The 19,279-nt window shown below is 40.3% G+C and overlaps 1 protein-coding gene across 4 annotated transcripts; it reads right to left on the reverse strand.

The window, feature by feature from the left end:
• Nucleotides 1-1,607: 1,607 nt before the first annotated feature.
• On the reverse strand, nt 1,608-18,218 carry POLG2 (DNA polymerase gamma 2, accessory subunit). 4 transcript variants are annotated; one of them, XM_029926724.1, is made up of 8 exons: nt 17,508-18,207; nt 13,999-14,125; nt 13,783-13,888; nt 12,396-12,569; nt 9,097-9,237; nt 6,882-6,962; nt 4,205-4,305; nt 1,608-1,813 (listed from the first exon to the last, which is right to left on the reverse strand). In XM_029926724.1, the coding sequence occupies exons 1-8, from the start codon at nt 18,067-18,069 to the stop codon at nt 1,648-1,650; spliced, it is 1,458 nt and encodes a 485-aa protein (XP_029782584.1). In that variant the 5' UTR covers nt 18,070-18,207; the 3' UTR covers nt 1,608-1,647. The 4 variants fall into 4 exon arrangements, with proteins under 4 accessions (XP_029782584.1, XP_029782585.1, XP_029782586.1 ...); XM_029926725.1 differs by lacking the exon at nt 6,882-6,962 and having other exon boundaries at nt 17,508-18,218; XM_029926726.1 differs by lacking the exon at nt 9,097-9,237 and having other exon boundaries at nt 17,508-18,210.
• Nucleotides 18,219-19,279: the final 1,061 nt, after the last annotated feature.

Consider the following 19,279-nt stretch of genomic DNA (forward strand, 5'->3'; position numbering starts at 1 on the left):
TACTTTGTAAGTTCAAGCCCTGCACCGGACTTTGTACTGACAGCCCAGAGCCTGCTTTGGCTCCTGTCTCCCTCGCTCTCTGCTCCTCTCCCACTCTGTCTCTCTCAAAAAGAAATAAACATTAAAAAAAATTCATTTTTAAAAACTTTTTATTATGAAACTTCTCAAACACATGCAAAAATAGAAAAGCATTACAATGAACCTCCATGTACCCATCACCATCTTCAACAACTCAGAGATACGGTTTTCTATCTAAACTGGAGAATTTTAAGGCATGTTTCAGATTTCATATCATTTCACTTGAAAATACTTAAGTGTCTCTATCAGATAAGGATGTTAAAAAAAAAAAGCCATCAGACTCCCAAGGAAATTTGTAAATAACTCCTGCATTATCATCTAGTGTTAATTTCTTTAGGTGGCATAAAGGTTAACAAATGATACTTAACTGAAATACTTACGGATGAAATGATGCCTGTAATCTGCTTTGAACTGAGACAGAAGGGTGGTGCTGGGGGCTAAGGCAAGATGTTCACAGGTTGATGGTTACTGGTGCTGGGTGATAGTATTTGGAGTTAATTACACTATTCTGCATATATTTGGAATTTTTGTCAAGTGAGTAATGACAGTGTAATTAACACAAACATAATCAGCAAATAAAAGTTTAAAGATTTCTTTTATCTATTAGAATCAGACACGAAATACACTGTAATACTAGATTATGCCATCTAACATTTATTTTATCTTGCCTTTTTTTAAAAGTAAATGTTCTAATTTTTGAAAGTTTAGTTTTAGGCTAATCTTCAGTATTTGACAATACACCTGTGGCAGAGTCTAGAAAGACTCCTTCTTTCTTGATAGTAAAACCCATTTCAGAGAGAAGACACTACTAAAACCCCAAAGAATAAACTGTGTTTGGTCCAAATTAATCATGATATTCTCATCGCCTCAGCTAGTGACTAGCCTGCAAGTGACCGGGTGACCCAGTTCTGACCAATGAAATGTAAACAAGTCTTCTGTTTGGGATGCTTGGAAAAGCTTTTACTTTCCCAATTAAAAAGGAAAGAGTTTTGGCTGGTTAGCTCTTGTTTCTTTGACTCTTTTCCTAACTAGAGTATGGACTAGAAGGCTAGAAATACAGCAATCACCTTATGACCATGAAACAGTAAGTATAAAAATCAAAACCAAACTACTAGAGATGGTAGAATAGAAAGATATCAAGAGCCTGGGTCCCTAACTATAACTGAAATCATTATACCAGCTCTGGCGAGTCCACCCCCTGGACTTCTTGTTATGAGAAAAACAAACTACAATATGCTTAATCTATTATATTGTTTTTTGTTTTTTAAGATTTTATTTTCAATTATCTCTACACCCAAAGTAGGCCTTGAACTCACAATCCTGAGATCAAGAGCCACATGCTCTTTCAGCTAAGTCAACCAGGGGCACCCAATATAGTGGGATTTTTGTTTCTTGTAGCTGAACATATTTCTGATAGAATGGAATACATCAAGAAATATAAGTAATAAAAACTGAATTTTAAAAAAGCACCAAAAATGTCCACTTCATACATGTAAAGGGGCTAAAAAACCAAATCTAATAGAAGACAATCAAGTTAGGAAAGAATGTTTATTGTATAAATATTAAAACCTATACATTCTTAGCTGATGATATATACTTGATTAAAAAATCTTTTACTTTGGATATGTGCATCATTTCCTTCATCGTGGTGTCTCTGCTTCTCAGATGGATTAACCCGTTCTCCAAAGTAGCTTCAGTAATCAAAACTGTGAAGAGTATACTCATTTCATCATACCTAAGGGCCAAAGTAGTCAAACAAAATACATAAGCATAAATATAAATTGTAAATTCACTACCAGCTTTAATTACTTTAGAATCCAGCCACTTTCCAGAGTCACAAAACTCAAAGGCAGGGCTTGAGAGGTAAACCAAAAAACTTTTTCAAAGTTGGCGAATTGTATTCAAAGTAAGCTTTTCATAAAGTTTCTCTGACTTATTGGAATAGATGGAAAGTCATAAAAGAAAATAAAATCTGAGAAATAAACACTGGTACCTCAACACATCATTTGGGGGTGAAATTGTGGATGAACCTCAGAATAACTGCAGCCTTCTAGTACTTGGATACAATTCAAGGAAAATTACTTTAGACTAAAGTCTCTTATAATACCACTGTAACAAAGATCTCCTGTACACTATACCCAAATCATGCTTGCTTAATATAGAACTCAGTATGCTAACTTATAGTTTCCAGTTAAGCAATAACTGAATATATTCACACTGGCCTTTCTGCTTACCTAGTTACACAACCTCATTGTTTGTTTGCTTTATAGAACTCCATCAGAAATTATCTTATTTATCTATTTACTTGCTTATTGTCTGCTTTGTCCCACTAGAATATGTTTCTTTTTTTTTTATGTCTTTATTTTATTTGAGAGAGAGAGAGAGAGTGTGAGTGGGAAAGGGATAGAGAGAGAGGGAGACACAGAATCTGAAACAGGCTCCAGGCTCTGAGCTGTAAGCACAAAGCCCAATGCAGGGCTCGAACCCACAGACTGTGAGATCATGACCTGAGCTGAAGCCAGACGCTCAACCGACTGAGCCACCCAGGTGTCCCACAGAATATAAATTTCATAAGAACAAGAACCTTTTCTGTCTTGTTTACTGCTGTTATCAAAGTGTATAAAACATAATAAGTGTGCTTAATAAATATTCCATTAAAAATATCTTGGGACAATAAAGGCTTTACCATTCAAAAAAATAACTGTAACTTGATAATGTTCAATTACCCTTTAATGACAACAAAGGAGAAGATTTTAGAACTCAGAGGACTGGCAAGTTCAAGCACCACCTTTCAGTTTTATATATAATGAAACTGTTACTTGCTTTATATATAGAAAATCTGTTTTTTGTCTGACATCATCTGAAAGGTGTGTTTTAACAAGTTGCTAGATAACTGAAGAGAAAAACGTAAAGCTTCCCAACTTTTCACCCAAAAGAAGGCAACACAAAAAGCTATTAAGATAACAAAATAAACCCAAAGGAGGGAAGAATGGATTATTTAAAAAACAAAAGTTAATGAAATAGCTGGGGGTAAGACTAGAAACAGAAGATCAACCAGGAAGGGCGCCTGGGCTAAGGGTCCAACTTTGGCTGAGGGCATGAGCTTGTGGTTTGTGAGTTCAAGCCCTGCGTTGGGCTCTGTGCTGACTGGTCAGAGCCTAGGGTCTGCTTCCGATTCTGTCTCCCTCTCTTTTTGCTCCTCCCCAACTCATGTGCTCTGTCTCTCCCCGCCCCCAAAAGATAAATAAACATTAAAAAAAAAAAAAGATCAGCCAGGAGATTACTGCAAGAATCCAGTTAAGACACTGTTGACTTGGGTAGAGTAATAAGGATAGAGAGAGACGGATCCGAGATACTATTTAGGAGGCAGGCTGACAGGCAGTGATGGACCGGAGGTGGACAGGAAAGAAGACGAAGGGGTTAAGGATGCTAAATCCAGGTATCAGTCTGGAGCAACTGGGTGAACATAGGTGCTGATCAATGAAATTAGTTCTCTGTCCTTTGGGACAGAATTATCTTCCACTCGGCCTCAGAATGAACCACAACACAGCAAGGAAAAGGCAATCCACTCATGTTCCCTCAGTCCTAATTCAATAAACACATCCATTACACGTGAATCCATTCTTGATAAAAAGATAAACTCGGGTACACATACTACATGACATTAAGTCTTAAAGCTGCATGGAGTATGTGCTCAGATACACCTGATGAATACGGTCTCTGCTGTAACAATAACTAGAGGCATGTGGTTCTATAAATGAGAAAGTTAGGAATAATTTTAACTTAGATATATATAACATAATATATATATATTTAGAATAATATTTAGAAGAGATTTCTGTTACTCGTAAAGAAACATCATATGATCAAAAACTCTAAACACATATGTTAGTAATAAGAAAGACAATTCTTATTGCCTCTAATCTACTGAGCGCATGGGCGGCTCATGAGTTCAAATCCCATGTCAGGCTCTGTGGTGACAGCCTAGAACCTGGAGCCTGGTTCAGATTCTGTGTCTCCCCCTCTCTCTCTGCCCCTCACCTGCTCACGCACCAGCACACACTTTCACCCTCTCTCTCTCTCTCTCTCTCAAAAATAAACGTTGAAAAAGAAAAACAATTCTTACTTTGAATAAAGTTGTTCCAGTGAGGAGTGCACAGTTTCCAAATAGCCAGGCCACACAGAAATTCCACTTTCTAGTAATTCACTAAATAGCCCTTGACAAACCTGAGAAGAAATACATAAAATTCAAATACAAAGGGAGTAAAAGTAGCTGGAATGATTACCCTGTTTTCATGAAAACACTAATCACCTTTTCCAGTGCTTAAACGGGCATAAATTCTCTTAGTTTTGTGATGATATTGTTCACAATTCATACACTATTACTTATAAGCTGCACATTTCCTCTGGAAATGAAGAAACTAAGCACTGAAAAGCTGAATACTAAATGCAAATCTTCTCTGAGAGAAAATTTTACATGAAACACAAAAACTTTTGTCATCATCGTTATCATTCAAAACACTAACAAAGCCAAACAGATTGTGTTGGAGAAAAACAGTCCAGAGGGCTGCGGTGACCGTGAACTCATCCGAGAGCAGGGCGCTGAGCCCCAGGGTGACGCTACCACCTCGAGCCGAGAGGACACAAGGGAGAAGGAGGCAGACAAGTAGGAGGAAAATGGGAGAGTGGGGGTCCTGACGCCGACCGAAGAAAACGTTTCCAGCAGAAAAGGACTGATTTTGGTGGAATGCTGGACACAAAAGCCTGACTAGAAATGCACAAGTAGTAAGGAGTAATATTACATCATTGATAATAAAGGTAGTTTTCTTAACAAGCGATGGTGAAGTAAAACAGAGCAAAAACTTTAAACATCCTTAACGATCTGAGGCAGGGTCTCTCCCCTTCTGCGTGCTGCTGATACAGGATATTTAGCAGCATCCCTGGCCTCCACGAGACCCCCGGCTCTCCCCTCCCCACCTGTGACAACCAAAACTGTCTCCAGACAGCACAGAATGTCCCTGGCGGGGGCTGGGGGGTGGCCATGGTGGGCGGTGAGCATGGAGGGTGTGCCTGGGTGTTTCTCCAACTTCAGCTAGCATTAGAGTCCCCTGCAGGGTTTGTCAAACACATGTTGTCACCACACTTTCTGATTCAGCAGCTCTGGGGTGAGGACCAAGAATCTGCATTTCTAACAAGTTACGAGGTAAAGACCCATAAGTAAGTGGGTTTTAAGGTACTTGATATTTTGGGGATAGGTGAGAATATAATATTAATAAATCTAAGTAAGAAGTTAACAGAGAAAAAGAAACACAATTGTGGATTTTAACAAGTTAGTGGTTGACATCAAACAATTTGTTCCTTTGGGGCACGTGGCTGGCTCAGTCGGTTGGATGTCTGACTCTTGGTTTCACTCAGGTCATGATCTCGTGGGTTCATGGCGTCAATCCCCATATGGGACTCTGTGCTGACAGTGCAGAGCCTGCTTGGGATTCTCTCTCTCCCTCTCTCCCTGCCCCTCACCCACCTACCTCCCCCCCCAAATATATAAACTTCAAAAAAATTTTGCTCTTTTTATTGGAAGGTAAAAGAAAAAAAGTTCTAAGCAGGATTACGTGAAGACATGGGTAATGGCAACACCACACCAGGAGTAAGAATACAAATACACCACACAGCCAGTCTGGAAACTGACATAGTGAAATTAAGGATTTAGATCCATTTTATCCAGTCATCCCATCTCCATATATAAAACCAGCAAAACCCTCGCACAGGCCAGAAAGTTCTGTCCTACTGCTGAGGGAAAAAAAGTTAGAAACAGAGTAACATATACAACATACTCCCTTTTGGTAAATTAAAAACAGCCATGGGACACAAAACTGCCATATTCTTATACATAAACAAAACCAGGCCTGCAATTACAAGGATAAATATTTAAGGAGCAGAGTTCTTTTTTGTCTTTCAAGCAAAAAACCCCAAGGAACTTCTACCTGCAAGGGTGCCGGGGAGTCTGCCACGACCCCAGGCGGAAGTGGAAGTTAAGCCATTCCCTTCCCCTCCCCTGTGTGCACCGCCCACCTCCCACCCACCGCCCCAGACCTCTGCACAGGAGCCCAAAGAAGACAGCTGGATGAATCTTGCCAGGGCCTTCACTCAGGTGCTGGATGGGTCTGAGTGACCCAGGACCCAGCCTAACGGCTGAAGGGGATCATGAAAGAAACTAAAACCACCCTCCCGGCTTTGCTCAAGAGTATTTCATTAGGCCAGATAGATTAGAAAACCCAAACTAAGCTTACAGATCTAGCACTTGTGCTTATATTGACAGGTATCAAAAGTATTACGTCAAAATTCTAAGTAGGCAAGAAATAACTCACTAGGCATCTGTACAAATATTTGGATTACAAAACTGCATGCTCATTTAAAAAATGCAACTATGACTGAGCATGACTTTAACAGTAAAATCCACTGAACTGTATGCAGCTTCTTTTATAAACTGTTTATCTACAATTAGCCGGAGGATTTATCCATAGCCATTTAATTAAATTTTTTAGGAAGCCAATGAGGGGTGCCTGGGTGGCTCAGTCAGTTGAGCGTCCAACTCTTGATTTCAGTTTAGCTCATGATCCCAGGGCTTGGAATTCTCTCTCTTTCCCACTGGCCTTCTACCCCACTTCCTCCCGACCTCAAATAAAAATATAATATTTAAAAAAATCAAACAAATCAAAATCAAAATTTAAATGACAAACGAATCATTTATTTGAAGTAATGGTAATGATTAAAATTATGTCATTAAAACTCATTTAACCCACCTGTCTTAATTCCACTGTCGGGCCTCTTCCCACATCCAAAGCAACCTTAATAGGGGCTAGACAAGGGTGAAGTTTAAGTACCTAAAACAATTTAGAGAGAGATGGGGGGGGGGTGAGACAGCACACCTTGTTTAAACAGAACACAAGCACTAACAGAGTTTCTAAACAGTAAAATCTTGCATGAAAACGGAAGCTAGCTGAGGTCAGAAAAAGTCATGTAACGATGCACTGAGCTGGCCATACCCAGGTGCTCGCTGACTTCTCCACTTAAACGTTCTGCCTAAATAAGTTCACCTGATCCTCTCCCATTTTCTGACAACTCCATTTTCCCTCAATCAACATGCCCCTTCCTGGCACCACTGCCTTTCCTACCCAGCCAGAGGCATGTGGCTTACCATTTGGACTTTCTTTTGCCAAAACTTACCACTTTTCTTATTCATCCATCCACTCAACAAATATTTGAATGGCTACGTAGTGCCAGAAACAGTTCTAGGAACTGGGAACAAAACTCCCTGCCCCTCATGGAGGGGGATAAACAGATAATAAAAAAGTAAATAATATATTTGAAGGCGGTATGGGAGAAGATAGGAAGTGCTGGTGACTGGTAGGTTGGAGAAAGCTGTTTGCAAATTTATTTTCTTTTAGTTTTTTTGAGAGAGAGAGAGCACGCACACACGCACATGAATGGAGGAGGGGCAGAGAGACAGGGAGAGAGAACCCCCAGCAGGCTCTATGCCATCAACACAGACCCCAAGGTGGGGCTCAAACTCACAAATCGTGAGATCATGACCTGAACTGAAATCGAAGGTCAGTGCTGAGCCACTCAGGCGCCCCTGCAGTTTTAAATAAGGTGGTAAGAGAATTTCTCCTCTCTGAGGTGACATTAGAGCAAAGACTTGAAAGGTGGTAGTGGATCCTGAAGGAGGAGCGTTCCAGGCAAATGGAAGCATGACTTGCATGTTCTAGAAAGAGCAAGGTCTGTGCTGCTGGAGCAGAGTGAGTGCGGCAGAGAGCAGAGGAGGAGGTCAAAAGGGAAGGGGTTTGTAAAACACTCGGGAGGCTTTGCCTTTTCCCCTGAGTGAGCCGAGGAGTTTAGTGGACTATTCTGAGCCGCCGGGCCATTCAGTGCCAGAGGGCGGGGACGGTGGTGGCTGAGAGCAGAGTGGCAGCAGCTGGTGGTAACAAATCGTCAGACACAGGATATACGTTGAAGACAGAGTCCAGTGGTTTTTGCTGATGGCTTGGATGTGGGGTATAAGAGAAAGCGTGGATATCTCGTTTGCTATACATCCTATAAATCCCAGCCCCCGAACCATTCTATAACCCAGCTTGAGGGGCCGATCAGGCTGAGGGAACGCTGCACAATGAATCCCTTAGCTCTGCAGGAGGGGACTACAAACTCAGAGCTTCCCATCCCAGTTGAGTACCCAACATGTTGAAATTTGATTTGGGGTAGTTCCCTTTTGCATTCGAGGGGGATATGAATACTCTAAATTCTTGCCACTTAAAGCCCTTGCTCCTCCACATTTTAAGCTAATAGTCCTGCCTTCTAATCCCCTACGAAAATAGAGGGCATGAGGAAAACTTCCTTCAAAGGCTAACCAGCCCTGGCAGCCTATTTCTATCTATATCGTTTCCCTCCTCCCTGCTTTTTCAAAAAATTCCTAACCAAGACTGATCCCTCCACTTGTGTTCTTGATCCTGTCTTGGCCCCTCAGGTTTCTTCTAAAATCTTGCTCCATTAGTCATTTATTTTCTTTCCTCCTCTCTTAATTTGAGCCATTAAAAATGTCCTTTATCCAGACCCATAGCTGGTTCCTATGATCTACTCAAGAGCCACTAAGGGTCAGACTAGAAGCAGAGGAGTCAATACCACAAGTCTCGCTAGTGTGACCCAGTCCTACTTAACGCTCGGATACAAATGGAAGCCATGGGAAAGGCTCAGGGTCCGAGAATCAGAGATTTCTGTCTACTTGTTTGTCAGGATCAAACGGAAATGCCTCTGGGATTACCCAAAAGGAATGCCTTGATCTATTCTATGAGAATTTGCTTATGATTCCTGTGGCCAGATTCTAAAAAACTGAAAAATAGTAAAATAACTTGCACTGAAATTTATTATTCACAATTTGTGTTAGAAACCAAGCATACTAAGATACATGAAAAAAATATATATATTTCTAGTTTCCCAAGTTTATCTCTGAAATATCAGAAGCACCTTTCTATGAAGATTCTTCTTTCTTGTAAAGGAGCTCTCTGTTAGCTGGAAAGAATCGTAGAGATAAGCCAGCATGCCTCGGTCTAGATTTCCACTAATAGATAAAACATACGGAACCACATTTTTTCGTCCATCTCGGCCCTTCACAGAAATGTAGAACAAAAATAAAGTATCATTTAGCAGAGCTATCTCTCAAAACTACAGACTTATAGAATCATAACACAAACTTACAAATTCATTTAACAGAGCATCAATGCTGGGCCAGGCCTATGCTAGTCCCCGGGCACACAAAGATGGTCATGACACATTTCCTGCTTTCAGGGAGATTAGGGTTTAGATCGGTAAATCTCTTTAATTAAAAAAATTTTTTTTCATGTTTATTTATTTTTGAGAGAGAAACAGAGCACGAGCAGGGGAGGGGCAGAGAGAGAGGGGGACACAGAGTCTAAAACAGGCTCCAAGCCCTGAGCTGTCAGCACAGAGTCCGATGCAGTCAGTGCTCAAGACTGAGCACCCAGGGACCCCATAGAACTGTCCTGAATTTTTAAATGTAAAGGTTTTGGGGCACCTGGGTGGCTCAGTCGGCTGAGCATCCAACTTCAGCTGAGGTCATGATCTCAGTTTGTGAGTTCTAGCCCCACAGAGGCTCACTCCAGGCAGCACAGAGCCTGCTTCAGCTCCTCGGTCCCACTCCCTCTCTGCCCTTCCCCTGCTCATGCTCTCCCTCTCTCAAAAATAAATGAAACGTTAAAACTAACTAAATAAAATGTAAAGGTTTTGTGTTTGGGCCCCATCCCCAGAGAGTCTCAACTACCTGGACAGGAGTGGGACCCCAACGGCACTACGTTTCTGGTGCTCCCAAGGTGAGCATTATAATAAAGTTGTAATATTACAATAACATTCAGAAGGGCCTGTAGAGAAAAAAACAAGTGGTACGCTTAGGGATAGGGGTTTGGAGTAAAATCTATGGAAATGTAAATTTTTTACAAGAAGCAAACATCTTTTAAAAACCTGCCTTGGGGTTATTACTTTAAGGTTATAATTAAGAATATAAAATATACCATAATGCATGATATAAATCAGATATTGATAAAGAGACCAGTATTTCCTTCCTTTTAAACTGATGAACATCCATCTCAAAATTTTTAAATGTCAATTCTAAAAATTTGAAAGGTTCTGCATATAAACGATTCTACCTTCCTTCTTTTTTATTTACTATTATCACTGTCATCTGAACATTCATGTAATTCTCTAATACTTAAAAAAGAAACTTGTCCATTCTCAGCTTCTATTATTTATGATGGATCAAGGTAGTCTTCATTAATACATATATGTACTGACATTTTAAACCCATCTGAAGTACTGTAAAGATTAATGTAAAGTTGTCCTCAAAAGGCAGTAAACGTCCTGCAATCTGAGGTTCTATTATACTTCTACTAGTTGACATCTTGTACACCTTTATCGATCTGATATTGAAAAGAACTCTGAGGCACTGCAAGCTTCTGTGGTGCCATGTGGAAAGACTAAATTGTATTTAAGTATTAGGAAGGCTTTCATGGCTTTTTTAAATAAAGACTCTATTTTTTTAATGTTTATTTATTTTTGAGAGAGAGAGAAAGAGAGGGCGCGCGAGAGAGAGAAAGCAGGGGAGGAGCAGAGAGAGAGGGAAACACAGAATCGAAAGCAGGCTCCAGGCTCTGGGCTGTGAGCAGAGTCTAACGTGAGGCTTGAACCCCACTACTAGTTTTTAACAGATAGGTAAATACAGACACAAATTCAGAGATGGAATAGCCTACAAATACTTCTTAGCTGGGTCCACAGAGCGGGCCCAGAAGCTATGATGCCCAGCGGCAAGGAGTACACCTTGTAGCAAAATTTCGGTTTTTAAATACATTTCCTCTAATAAGAACTTGGAGAAATGGCTGACTCCACAGCTAGGCCAAGAAACCAGAAAATCCTGGAACAATTTATTGCTACAAAAAGGAAGTGCTCAGAGAATGATAGAGGTATGTCAAAAGGATACTGCCAAGTCTAGGATAATTTCCACATCAAAATAAATAATGCTAGTAGTAGATTATAACCCTCTGAGAGAAACCGGAATGGGTAAGCCCATATTTACAGAAAGTAAGTAAGGGGGCAAAGCTCTACCCCAAGTATACTGTTGAAAAGACAAACCTAAAATAATAAAGCAATAATACATTTAATAATAATAATAAATGACACCATTTGGCAACCCTCATAATAACCAGTGATTTGCACAAGAAACATCAATGCGTGCTGCAACTGGAGGTCGAAATGTGGTGGGAAACAGGTGATTTACGTAGTCTCAAACTGCCCACAAAAGATGTGTGTTAATTACTCATTAATTACTAAGGACAAAGTATCTGTCAACTTCACATTGGAGAAACCGGGTAGCACCATCTCTACCAAGAGATAAAAGCTAACATCCCCAGTAACAAATCCGATTATCATTTGCCTTGCAATATGATGCACTGATAAGAGGGCGGCACCATTTCTGTGGTATTCCTAGCAAAAATACATAAATTGTGAGGAGACATGAGAGAAATTCAAATTGAGGGACATTCTACAAAGTAACTACAAAGGCTTATACTCTTCAAAAATGTCAAGGTCACGGGGCACCTGACTGGCTTGGTCAGTAGAGCATGCAACTCTTAATCTCAAAATCTGTAATTTTGAGCCCCACATTGGGTGTAGCGAATACTTAAAAATAAAATCTTAAAAAAAGTGTCAAGGTCATGAAAGATAAAAGGAACTGCTCATTTGAAGGAGACTAAAGAGACATGACAACTACCTGAGATCCTAGATTGGATACTGGACCTATGAAGGACATTCTTAGGATAACATTTGAAGGATTAAGTGGATCGGATGGTAATAATTAGATTATTGTCACATTCCAGATTTTGACAGCTCTGTTGTGGTTATGTAGGTGAGTGTCCTTGCACTTCAGAAATATATACTGTAGCATTCAGAGGTCATGGGGCCCCATATCTACAACTTATTCTCAAATGGTTTCAAAAGCGATCAGTTAGGGGCGCCTGGGTGGCTTGTTGGTTAAGTAGCTGACTCTTGATTTTGGTTCAGGTCATGATCTCATGGTTTGTGAGTTCGAGCCCTGTATCGGTCTCTGTGCTGACAGTGCAGAGCCTGCTTGGGATTCCCTCTCTTTGCCCCTTCCCTGCTTGCGTTCTGTCTCAAAATAAATAAATAAACTTAAAAGAAAAAAAGATCAGTTAGAGAATTTGGGTAAAGGATATATAGGAGCTTAAGAAAAAACATACGTGTAATTGAGACTCATTTCCAGGACACATGTGTAAAAGTTCATGATCTCCTAGATTCCACAGGGTCTCTATTGGCTCCTTTCCCCATGGAAAATTGTAGTAAAGTTTATTTCCTTTGCGTCCCTCTTTGTCCTGACAATCACTGCTGCTGAAGTTAGATGGACTCACGGCAAACTAGAAAAGAAACTTGTTTTATTAAGTTGTTAAAATAAATGTTAAAAAGTAAAGTTGAGGGGCTCCTGGTGGCTCACTTGGTTAAGTATCGGACTTCAGCTCAGGTCATCATCCCGCAGTTCATGAGTTCTAGCCCTGCCTTGAGCTCTGTGCTTACAGCTCAGAGCCTGGAGCCTGCTTCAGATTGTGTCTCCTTCTCTCCCTGCCCCTCCCCCACTTGTGTTCTGTCTCTTTCTGTCTCTCAAAAAAGTAAGTAAAGTTGTGGGGCACCTGGGTGACTCAGTTAAGTGTTCGACTTTTGATTTCTGCTCAGGTCATGATCTCATGGTCTGTGTGGTTTTGAGCCCTGTATTGGGCTCTGCATTGACAGAGCAGAGCCTGCTTGGGATTCTCTTACCCCCTCTCTCTGTTCCTTCCCTGTGTTCTCGCTCTCTCAAAATAAATGAAAATAAACATTAAAAAAAAAAGTAAAGCTGCTTGAGACTTTTTATATAGCAAGTAAATGAGAGTGACCAGATTCCAAATAAAAATAATGAGGTTTAATATGAATGAATATATTGCTAAAAATACTGTTTTTAGTTTGAAAGAACTACAAAGAAAAACTGTTGGTGCTATCCAACCTTTCTGTGGTCACTTTGTAAGAGGGGAAGGTGACCATAAACTGAGTGGGATAAAGAAGAAAGTACATACTCACCATTCTTATCCTCTGTGAAGAGTGCGATTATTTGTAATTATTCCACTTAGTTTAGTGGGTGTTTGAGGATTTTAAGAATTGGAGAAAGATAAGACAATGGTGAGCCATAAATGCTTACTTCAAGTCTTTTCCCTTCGGCATGTACTAAAACTTAATTATAAATTACAGAACCATTTTGACAAATACAGCATTCATGGAGGCAGGGTACAAAAGTTGAAGCTGTAAGGGTGTGCAAGGGTCAAACTCTACAGCAGCCCGGGATGCGAGGTGAGGGATTTGAACTCTATCTCCAGTGCAAATGCTTATCAACAAAAGCTTCTGAGCAGGAGAGACATCAATAGGTATCTTTACGGAAGTAACTTTTTATATGGAACTTTGAAAATTCTTACAAAAAAGTTTTTATTTGCATTTATCGACTTATTATAACATAGCTACATCAAATAAAATTTTTTATTGTAGAGAAGTATTATCTCTAACGTACTAAGACACTTTCCCTATTAACTGTTAAATTAACGGTACCTTTCTCCACCACAGGAGCCGATGGCGTAACCAGAAATCAAGCCACTGGCCTGCAGTTCTTGCTGAAGTAAACCAAACCAGTGAAGCCTCAGTCTTCTCACCGATTCTTTGGATATCAGAAATAGCAGAGTTACTTACTTGGAAATTACATAATCTATCCCAAAGGGATACTGGTACTTAAGTACAAGGCCAAGTTATTTGTCATTTTTTTGGTACCTTTTAACACCACCAGGTGTCTGCTTAGCATCAGAAACAGGATGAAAACACACTCCAATCTGAGCAAGGCCATAAGGTAGCCTCCTGTTTACCAGATCCAGGCAATTAACATAGTGCTCCAAAGCACCTGTCGAAAGATAAATTTGTCATTGTATACATCTATTCTATACACCCAAATCATAAGGGTCAGTTAGAAACAAATCAATAATATAATAATGCCAACACAGCGGTACAAGTAGCATGGAACTATTAAGGCAGATCGTAATTGACTACCACTTAGTTTTAGGTAGTTTCCCCACAACCTTTTGTTTTTCAAATCAATATGAAAGTTGAAAGTATAGTACGATAAATATCTCTGACCTCTTCATGTAGAATCACCTACTGTCAACATTCTGCTACGGTTTCTTCTTGTTCACCCCAAAACATTTCAGCATGTGTCTCTTGAAATTATTCTCTATCATTATCATAAATTAATAATACCATAATTTCATCTAACATATGATCAATATTTTATTTTCTCTGATTGTCACCCAAGATGTCATTTATTGCTGTGGCTCCTGCTCTGCATTTTAACTAGTTCTCTTTAATCTCTTTTAATACAGAACATTTCCCCTTACTTCTCCCTCCTTCTCTAATTTTGCTTTTAATGACATTGACTTTTGATTGGAGTCCAGGACAGTCATACTCAAGATCTGGCTAATTGTTTCATTAATTTCGGTAAATCATTTTTAACAAACAAATACTACATAGTTGATGTGTAGGTCTTCTTGCATTTTAACAGGAGGAACATAACCTCAAATTACCTCATATTAATGAAACCAAATTTGATCACCTAGTTAGGTAGTAAATATCCATTACCCAACAATATCCTGCTCAACAAACTTCCACCCAACATTTTAGAAACCATTGATGATCCGGCTTGAATCATTATACGGGGGATTGCAAAATCATAAAATGGTGATTTTTCCGTCTTTCCTTCTACATTGCATAGGTTCCGTAAAAACATAAACTTTCTCTACTCATTTCCCCTACTGGCTGCCTCAACTATTTTTTTTGTTCAACAGTATAAATTTTTAATTATAATGTGTTATAATCCATTACCATCAATATTTAATATTCAGTTTGTCTCAAATTGAGCCAGTGGGATTCTCCTTCAAACCATTATCTGTGTCCTTCTGACATGACCCTACTAGTCTTCAAGTAATTCTTTGCTTTCTAGCACCACAAAATGTCCTAAACTCACTTTGTACTTTTCCTGTCCAGACCTGGGATTAGCCATTTCTCCAAGCACTGGTTCATTTTAAAAACCAAAGTTTGGGTTCGAGTTGTGTTCTTTGCTATCGTCATTACGTCTAGGCCCTTTCAATGAAGAAAGTTAATAAATGTTTTTCAAAATTACGAGGTCATACTTATATATTAATATATCTGAGTCAAATTTAACATTCAAAGTTTATCTTGTATCTCTTTTTTCTTAGTGAAAATCTTGGTTCCTAATAACCTTAATCTATCCATCTATTTGCTTTTCATCGAATCTATATGAAATAGCTTCAGAATTAGCATTCCAACATTTTGGTTTGGAATAAATCTAAATTCAAGAGTTCTTTATGGCTCTTTATGCACTGAGATGATACCATTAAATACCAGCACTGTGTTCAAGTAACTTGAGAGTTCCACTTCTGATAACAGTACACTAGCCTGCTGATAAGAAAAGCTGGTCAAGAAACTTAAAATAAAAATAAACAAAAAACCTGTTTAAAGATTGTCAAGGCAGTAAGGATTTGTGAGTCCAAAACATGGAGAGAAGGGAAGAGCAGAGAGGTGAACCCAACATTTACTGTTGCTTTTCTAAAGCTCAAGTAGCAGAGCTGAGAAGCTGAAATGCTGAGCAGAACTTACTGAGAAGTTCTGGAACTGGAAAGTACAAAAATTATAGTTCCTGGCTCCTGAAGGAGGAGGGGACCAGGTAAACACTCCAGCCTTTCATGAGCGACATTCAAAGAGCTCTAGTGTCAGAAGAAAGATGAAAACACTGAAGACCAGCCTCAATAAACTTAACCTTTAACTGTATTAACGCTAGCTGCCTCCCAAAACCAAAAGTAAATCCTCCCAGGAAGAAAACACTCCCCAGTACCTCGATTTATCTCTCCGATTCATACACAAATTACAGAGAATATCAGGAGGAAAGTCTAACGACCAAGAGCCCGGAGAAAACAGACACTAGAAACAGACACATCTGAGTCATTAGACACAGGCTTTAAAATGTGATTGTGTTCAAGAAAGCTGATGACAGGATGGGGGAAAGGTCTAACACGTGTAATTTGTCAAAGAAGGACAGAAGAAAGAGACAATAACAATATCTGGAAATATAAGACATAAAAGACAGTAACAATATCTGGAAACAGAATGGCTGAGAATTTTAAAAAATTATTCTTATGTAGAGGCTACCCAAAGTAGTCACATGAAAGAGAGGGCAAGAAAGCTGACTTGCCACAGCACCACCAAAGTAACAAACTGGGTAAGCCTAAACTGAAACCACTAGTCAATTAAAGGATCCTGCAAGTAAGTGGTTTTAAATTTCCTAAAGAAAAGGTCTGATATATCAATAGATGTTTTGACGAATGCACATCTAAACAAGCTAAATTTCATTTTCTAATAGGGAAGAAAAGAGTGACTTGTTTTGGAGATAGTAACAAGTAGTGATTTAACTTCCCCAGAATAAAGACATCGCAGGATAATTAAAGGAGCACAAATCAGAACGGTCACAAATATTCACCAGTTTGTTTTAGTTTATTTCATTAAGGAAATCTTTAAAAGGTTATAATATGGGTACTAATTTTCAGAGAACCATGGACATGGTTATTTTAAATTACTTTATAGTGCCACTTAATTAAAACAGCAAAGATAGCATTTTGCAAAGATGAGAAGCTGTGGCTGCAAGCCTGTCCCTTAAAGAACCGTTTTGTTTTGTCTTTTTTTCTTTCAGAATCTCTGCAATCATGTTCTATTTGACTTTAAGGGCAAATTGTGACCTACAGATTTCTGTGTATTCCCTCAAGAATTACTTATTGATTAATCCTATTGTTTGTTTTAGCCTACTCAAAAATCACTTAGAGGCTCTTCAAACAACAGTGTAGATCAGTTTTCAGTAAGAAAAATGGGGGAGGAGATTTTCATTTTGCTCTAGAAATATGAGCTTTTGATTATTGTGTGTAAAATTAAAGAGTAACTGTGTAAGTATTTACAAACATTGTAGTAACATCGAACAAATGATTCACATGATTTAATTTAGGCCCGAATTCTGGGGCTGCTCAACTGAACTCTAGGGTTGTCCAGTCAAATGGACCAGCTTTCTCCATGGTAGAAACCATCAATATACCCAACTACTTCCGAATGATGAGACCCAGGTAATTTCCTTCCCACATGAAAAAAGGGCCAGCTGCAATTCGCGAAATCTAGTAAAACTGCCTTTCGACCCCATCTATCGTGAAGCATGAAATCGTGAAGCATACCGTGAAGAAGGTTCTCCCGTAGTTTCCCAGAAGTTTTTAGTAAGTTCTCAAGAAATGCTACTAGCTGTTCCTTACTCAGCTCTTTGTCTTGCAAGATTTCGCGTAGAGTTTCTGCTGAAACTAACCTGAAGGCACTGTCCCCGGGCAGCGAAGGGCCTGGCTCGTGGTGGAGAGCGTCCACCGGGAAGACCTGCTCCCTTAACACCACCACCGAGGACCACCACTCTGCCGCCAGGTTCTTCCGCAACTCTATGCCCAAGGGGCCGAAGCCGCGGTGGCACCCGCTCAGAAGAGAATGTCGGCTAAGCTGCCGCCTGCTGCCACTGAAGAAATGCCTTCTCTGACAGATCTCTAACAGCTCCTCGCTCCCCTCACCGGACTCGGGGACTTCGGGTGGCTCGCTTCCCCCGGGCAGCTCCGCGTGCGACCTCACGGGCATTCCGAAAGAGTTACTCCCTTCCGTCAAAGGCTCAGGCTGCCCGCCATCTACTCGACCTCCAAACCCAGACAATAGGCACCTGCTGACTTTCTGGCAGGCCCTGACTGCTGCACTAGAACGCATAGCCCACGGGTGTTAAACAGCAGTCTCCTGGTAAACCGCCACTAACGTGAGCCCCGGAGCCAACTGCGCATGCGCGACGGAAGCGCGCGGGCGCGCGGCTGACCACACCCACGGAAGCCCGTCACTGGCTGCAGCCGCCCCAGGCCTAGCCTCGTAGCTATGGCCGGCGCAAATCTGGTACGGTTTCTCGTCTCGACCAAGCTCGACCCCTCTTGTTTTTATCCGTCATTGACCCCGTAAGGGTCATTCTCGTTTACTTTGCACTATCGTGCTGTGGCAAGTCAGCTTTGGTCAAGTTTTGCGAATCACATCAAAATACTTGATGGAACAGGTGTATTTAAATGACGATTTGGCGAGCACTTAGGTGTTCGCATAGACAAACCCGTTCACTCTACTAGTCATGGCCCGTTATGGTGGCTGAGAAACCCAGGCCTTCGTTGCAACTCCTTGTAAATGCTGCCGCCATGGTACTGATCTACCCAGAGATTCTCTGCTCTCTGGGTTTGGGGTTGTGTAACAGAAGGGGTATTGCCCCTTCATATATTGCGAGTGGTTTTCAAAAGGGGAGTCCCCGGCCAGCAGAACCTGCACCCCCTGGGAACATTTTTGGAAAAAGAGCCCTGTGACCTTTTAAACAAATCCTCTAGGTGAACGTGAAAGCACACTGATTGACCACTGGTATAGAGGCAAGTAGTTTTCCTACTAGAGAATTCTTACACGGGTCCATCAAAGTGTAATATGTGATTACCTGTTTTAAGACCCATTCAGGATTACTTGGCAGGCACTTGTGACTTCACAATTCTCACTTCCACATTGCCTAGATAGTGGAGAATGCCACTGCCCCGAGGAAAATTGTTGCTTCCAAAAGCCCACAACTTTCTAGTTTCCCTTAGAGCAGTTAGGGTAACTTCTAAAGATTAATCTGGGTTAAGAGAATCAAGCTCCTAGATTCCACTATACTACACCAAAGGGCAGTTTGTGAAAGGAGATATGTAAGGACTTAGCAGTTGAATTAACCTAACAATAATTAAGACTTATCAGGCTCAGGAAATCATTCCATACAAGCACAGGTGCGTTAGTTTGTTTAAAAAAAAAAACAAACTCAAGACTGTATTGCTTGTAAATCTATTACAAGAACTGCAAAGCTGGGCTCTATCAACGTGTTTTCCAATCAGGAAACACACCAGGGAAGAGGCCTATTCACAAATAA

The sequence above is a fragment of the Suricata suricatta genome, chromosome 17, assembly GCF_006229205.1.
Source record: "Suricata suricatta isolate VVHF042 chromosome 17, meerkat_22Aug2017_6uvM2_HiC, whole genome shotgun sequence".
Taxonomy (NCBI): Eukaryota; Metazoa; Chordata; class Mammalia; order Carnivora; family Herpestidae; genus Suricata; species Suricata suricatta.

What these genes read in the sequence shown, in the direction of transcription:
- POLG2 (XM_029926724.1), bottom strand. Translation starts at nt 18,069, where the DNA reads ATGCGTTCTAGTGCAGCAGTCAGGGCCTGCCAGAAAGTCAGCAGGTGC. An exon ending in GAAATGAGTCTCAATTACAC is followed by an intron (nt 9,238 to 12,395) that starts GTATGTTTTTTC and finishes ATTTCTGTGAAG; the next exon opens with GGCCGAGATGGACGAAAAAA. An exon ending in AGAAGAATCTTCATAGAAAG is followed by an intron (nt 6,963 to 9,096) that starts GTGCTTCTGATA and finishes AAATTGTTTTAG; the next exon opens with GTACTTAAACTTCACCCTTG.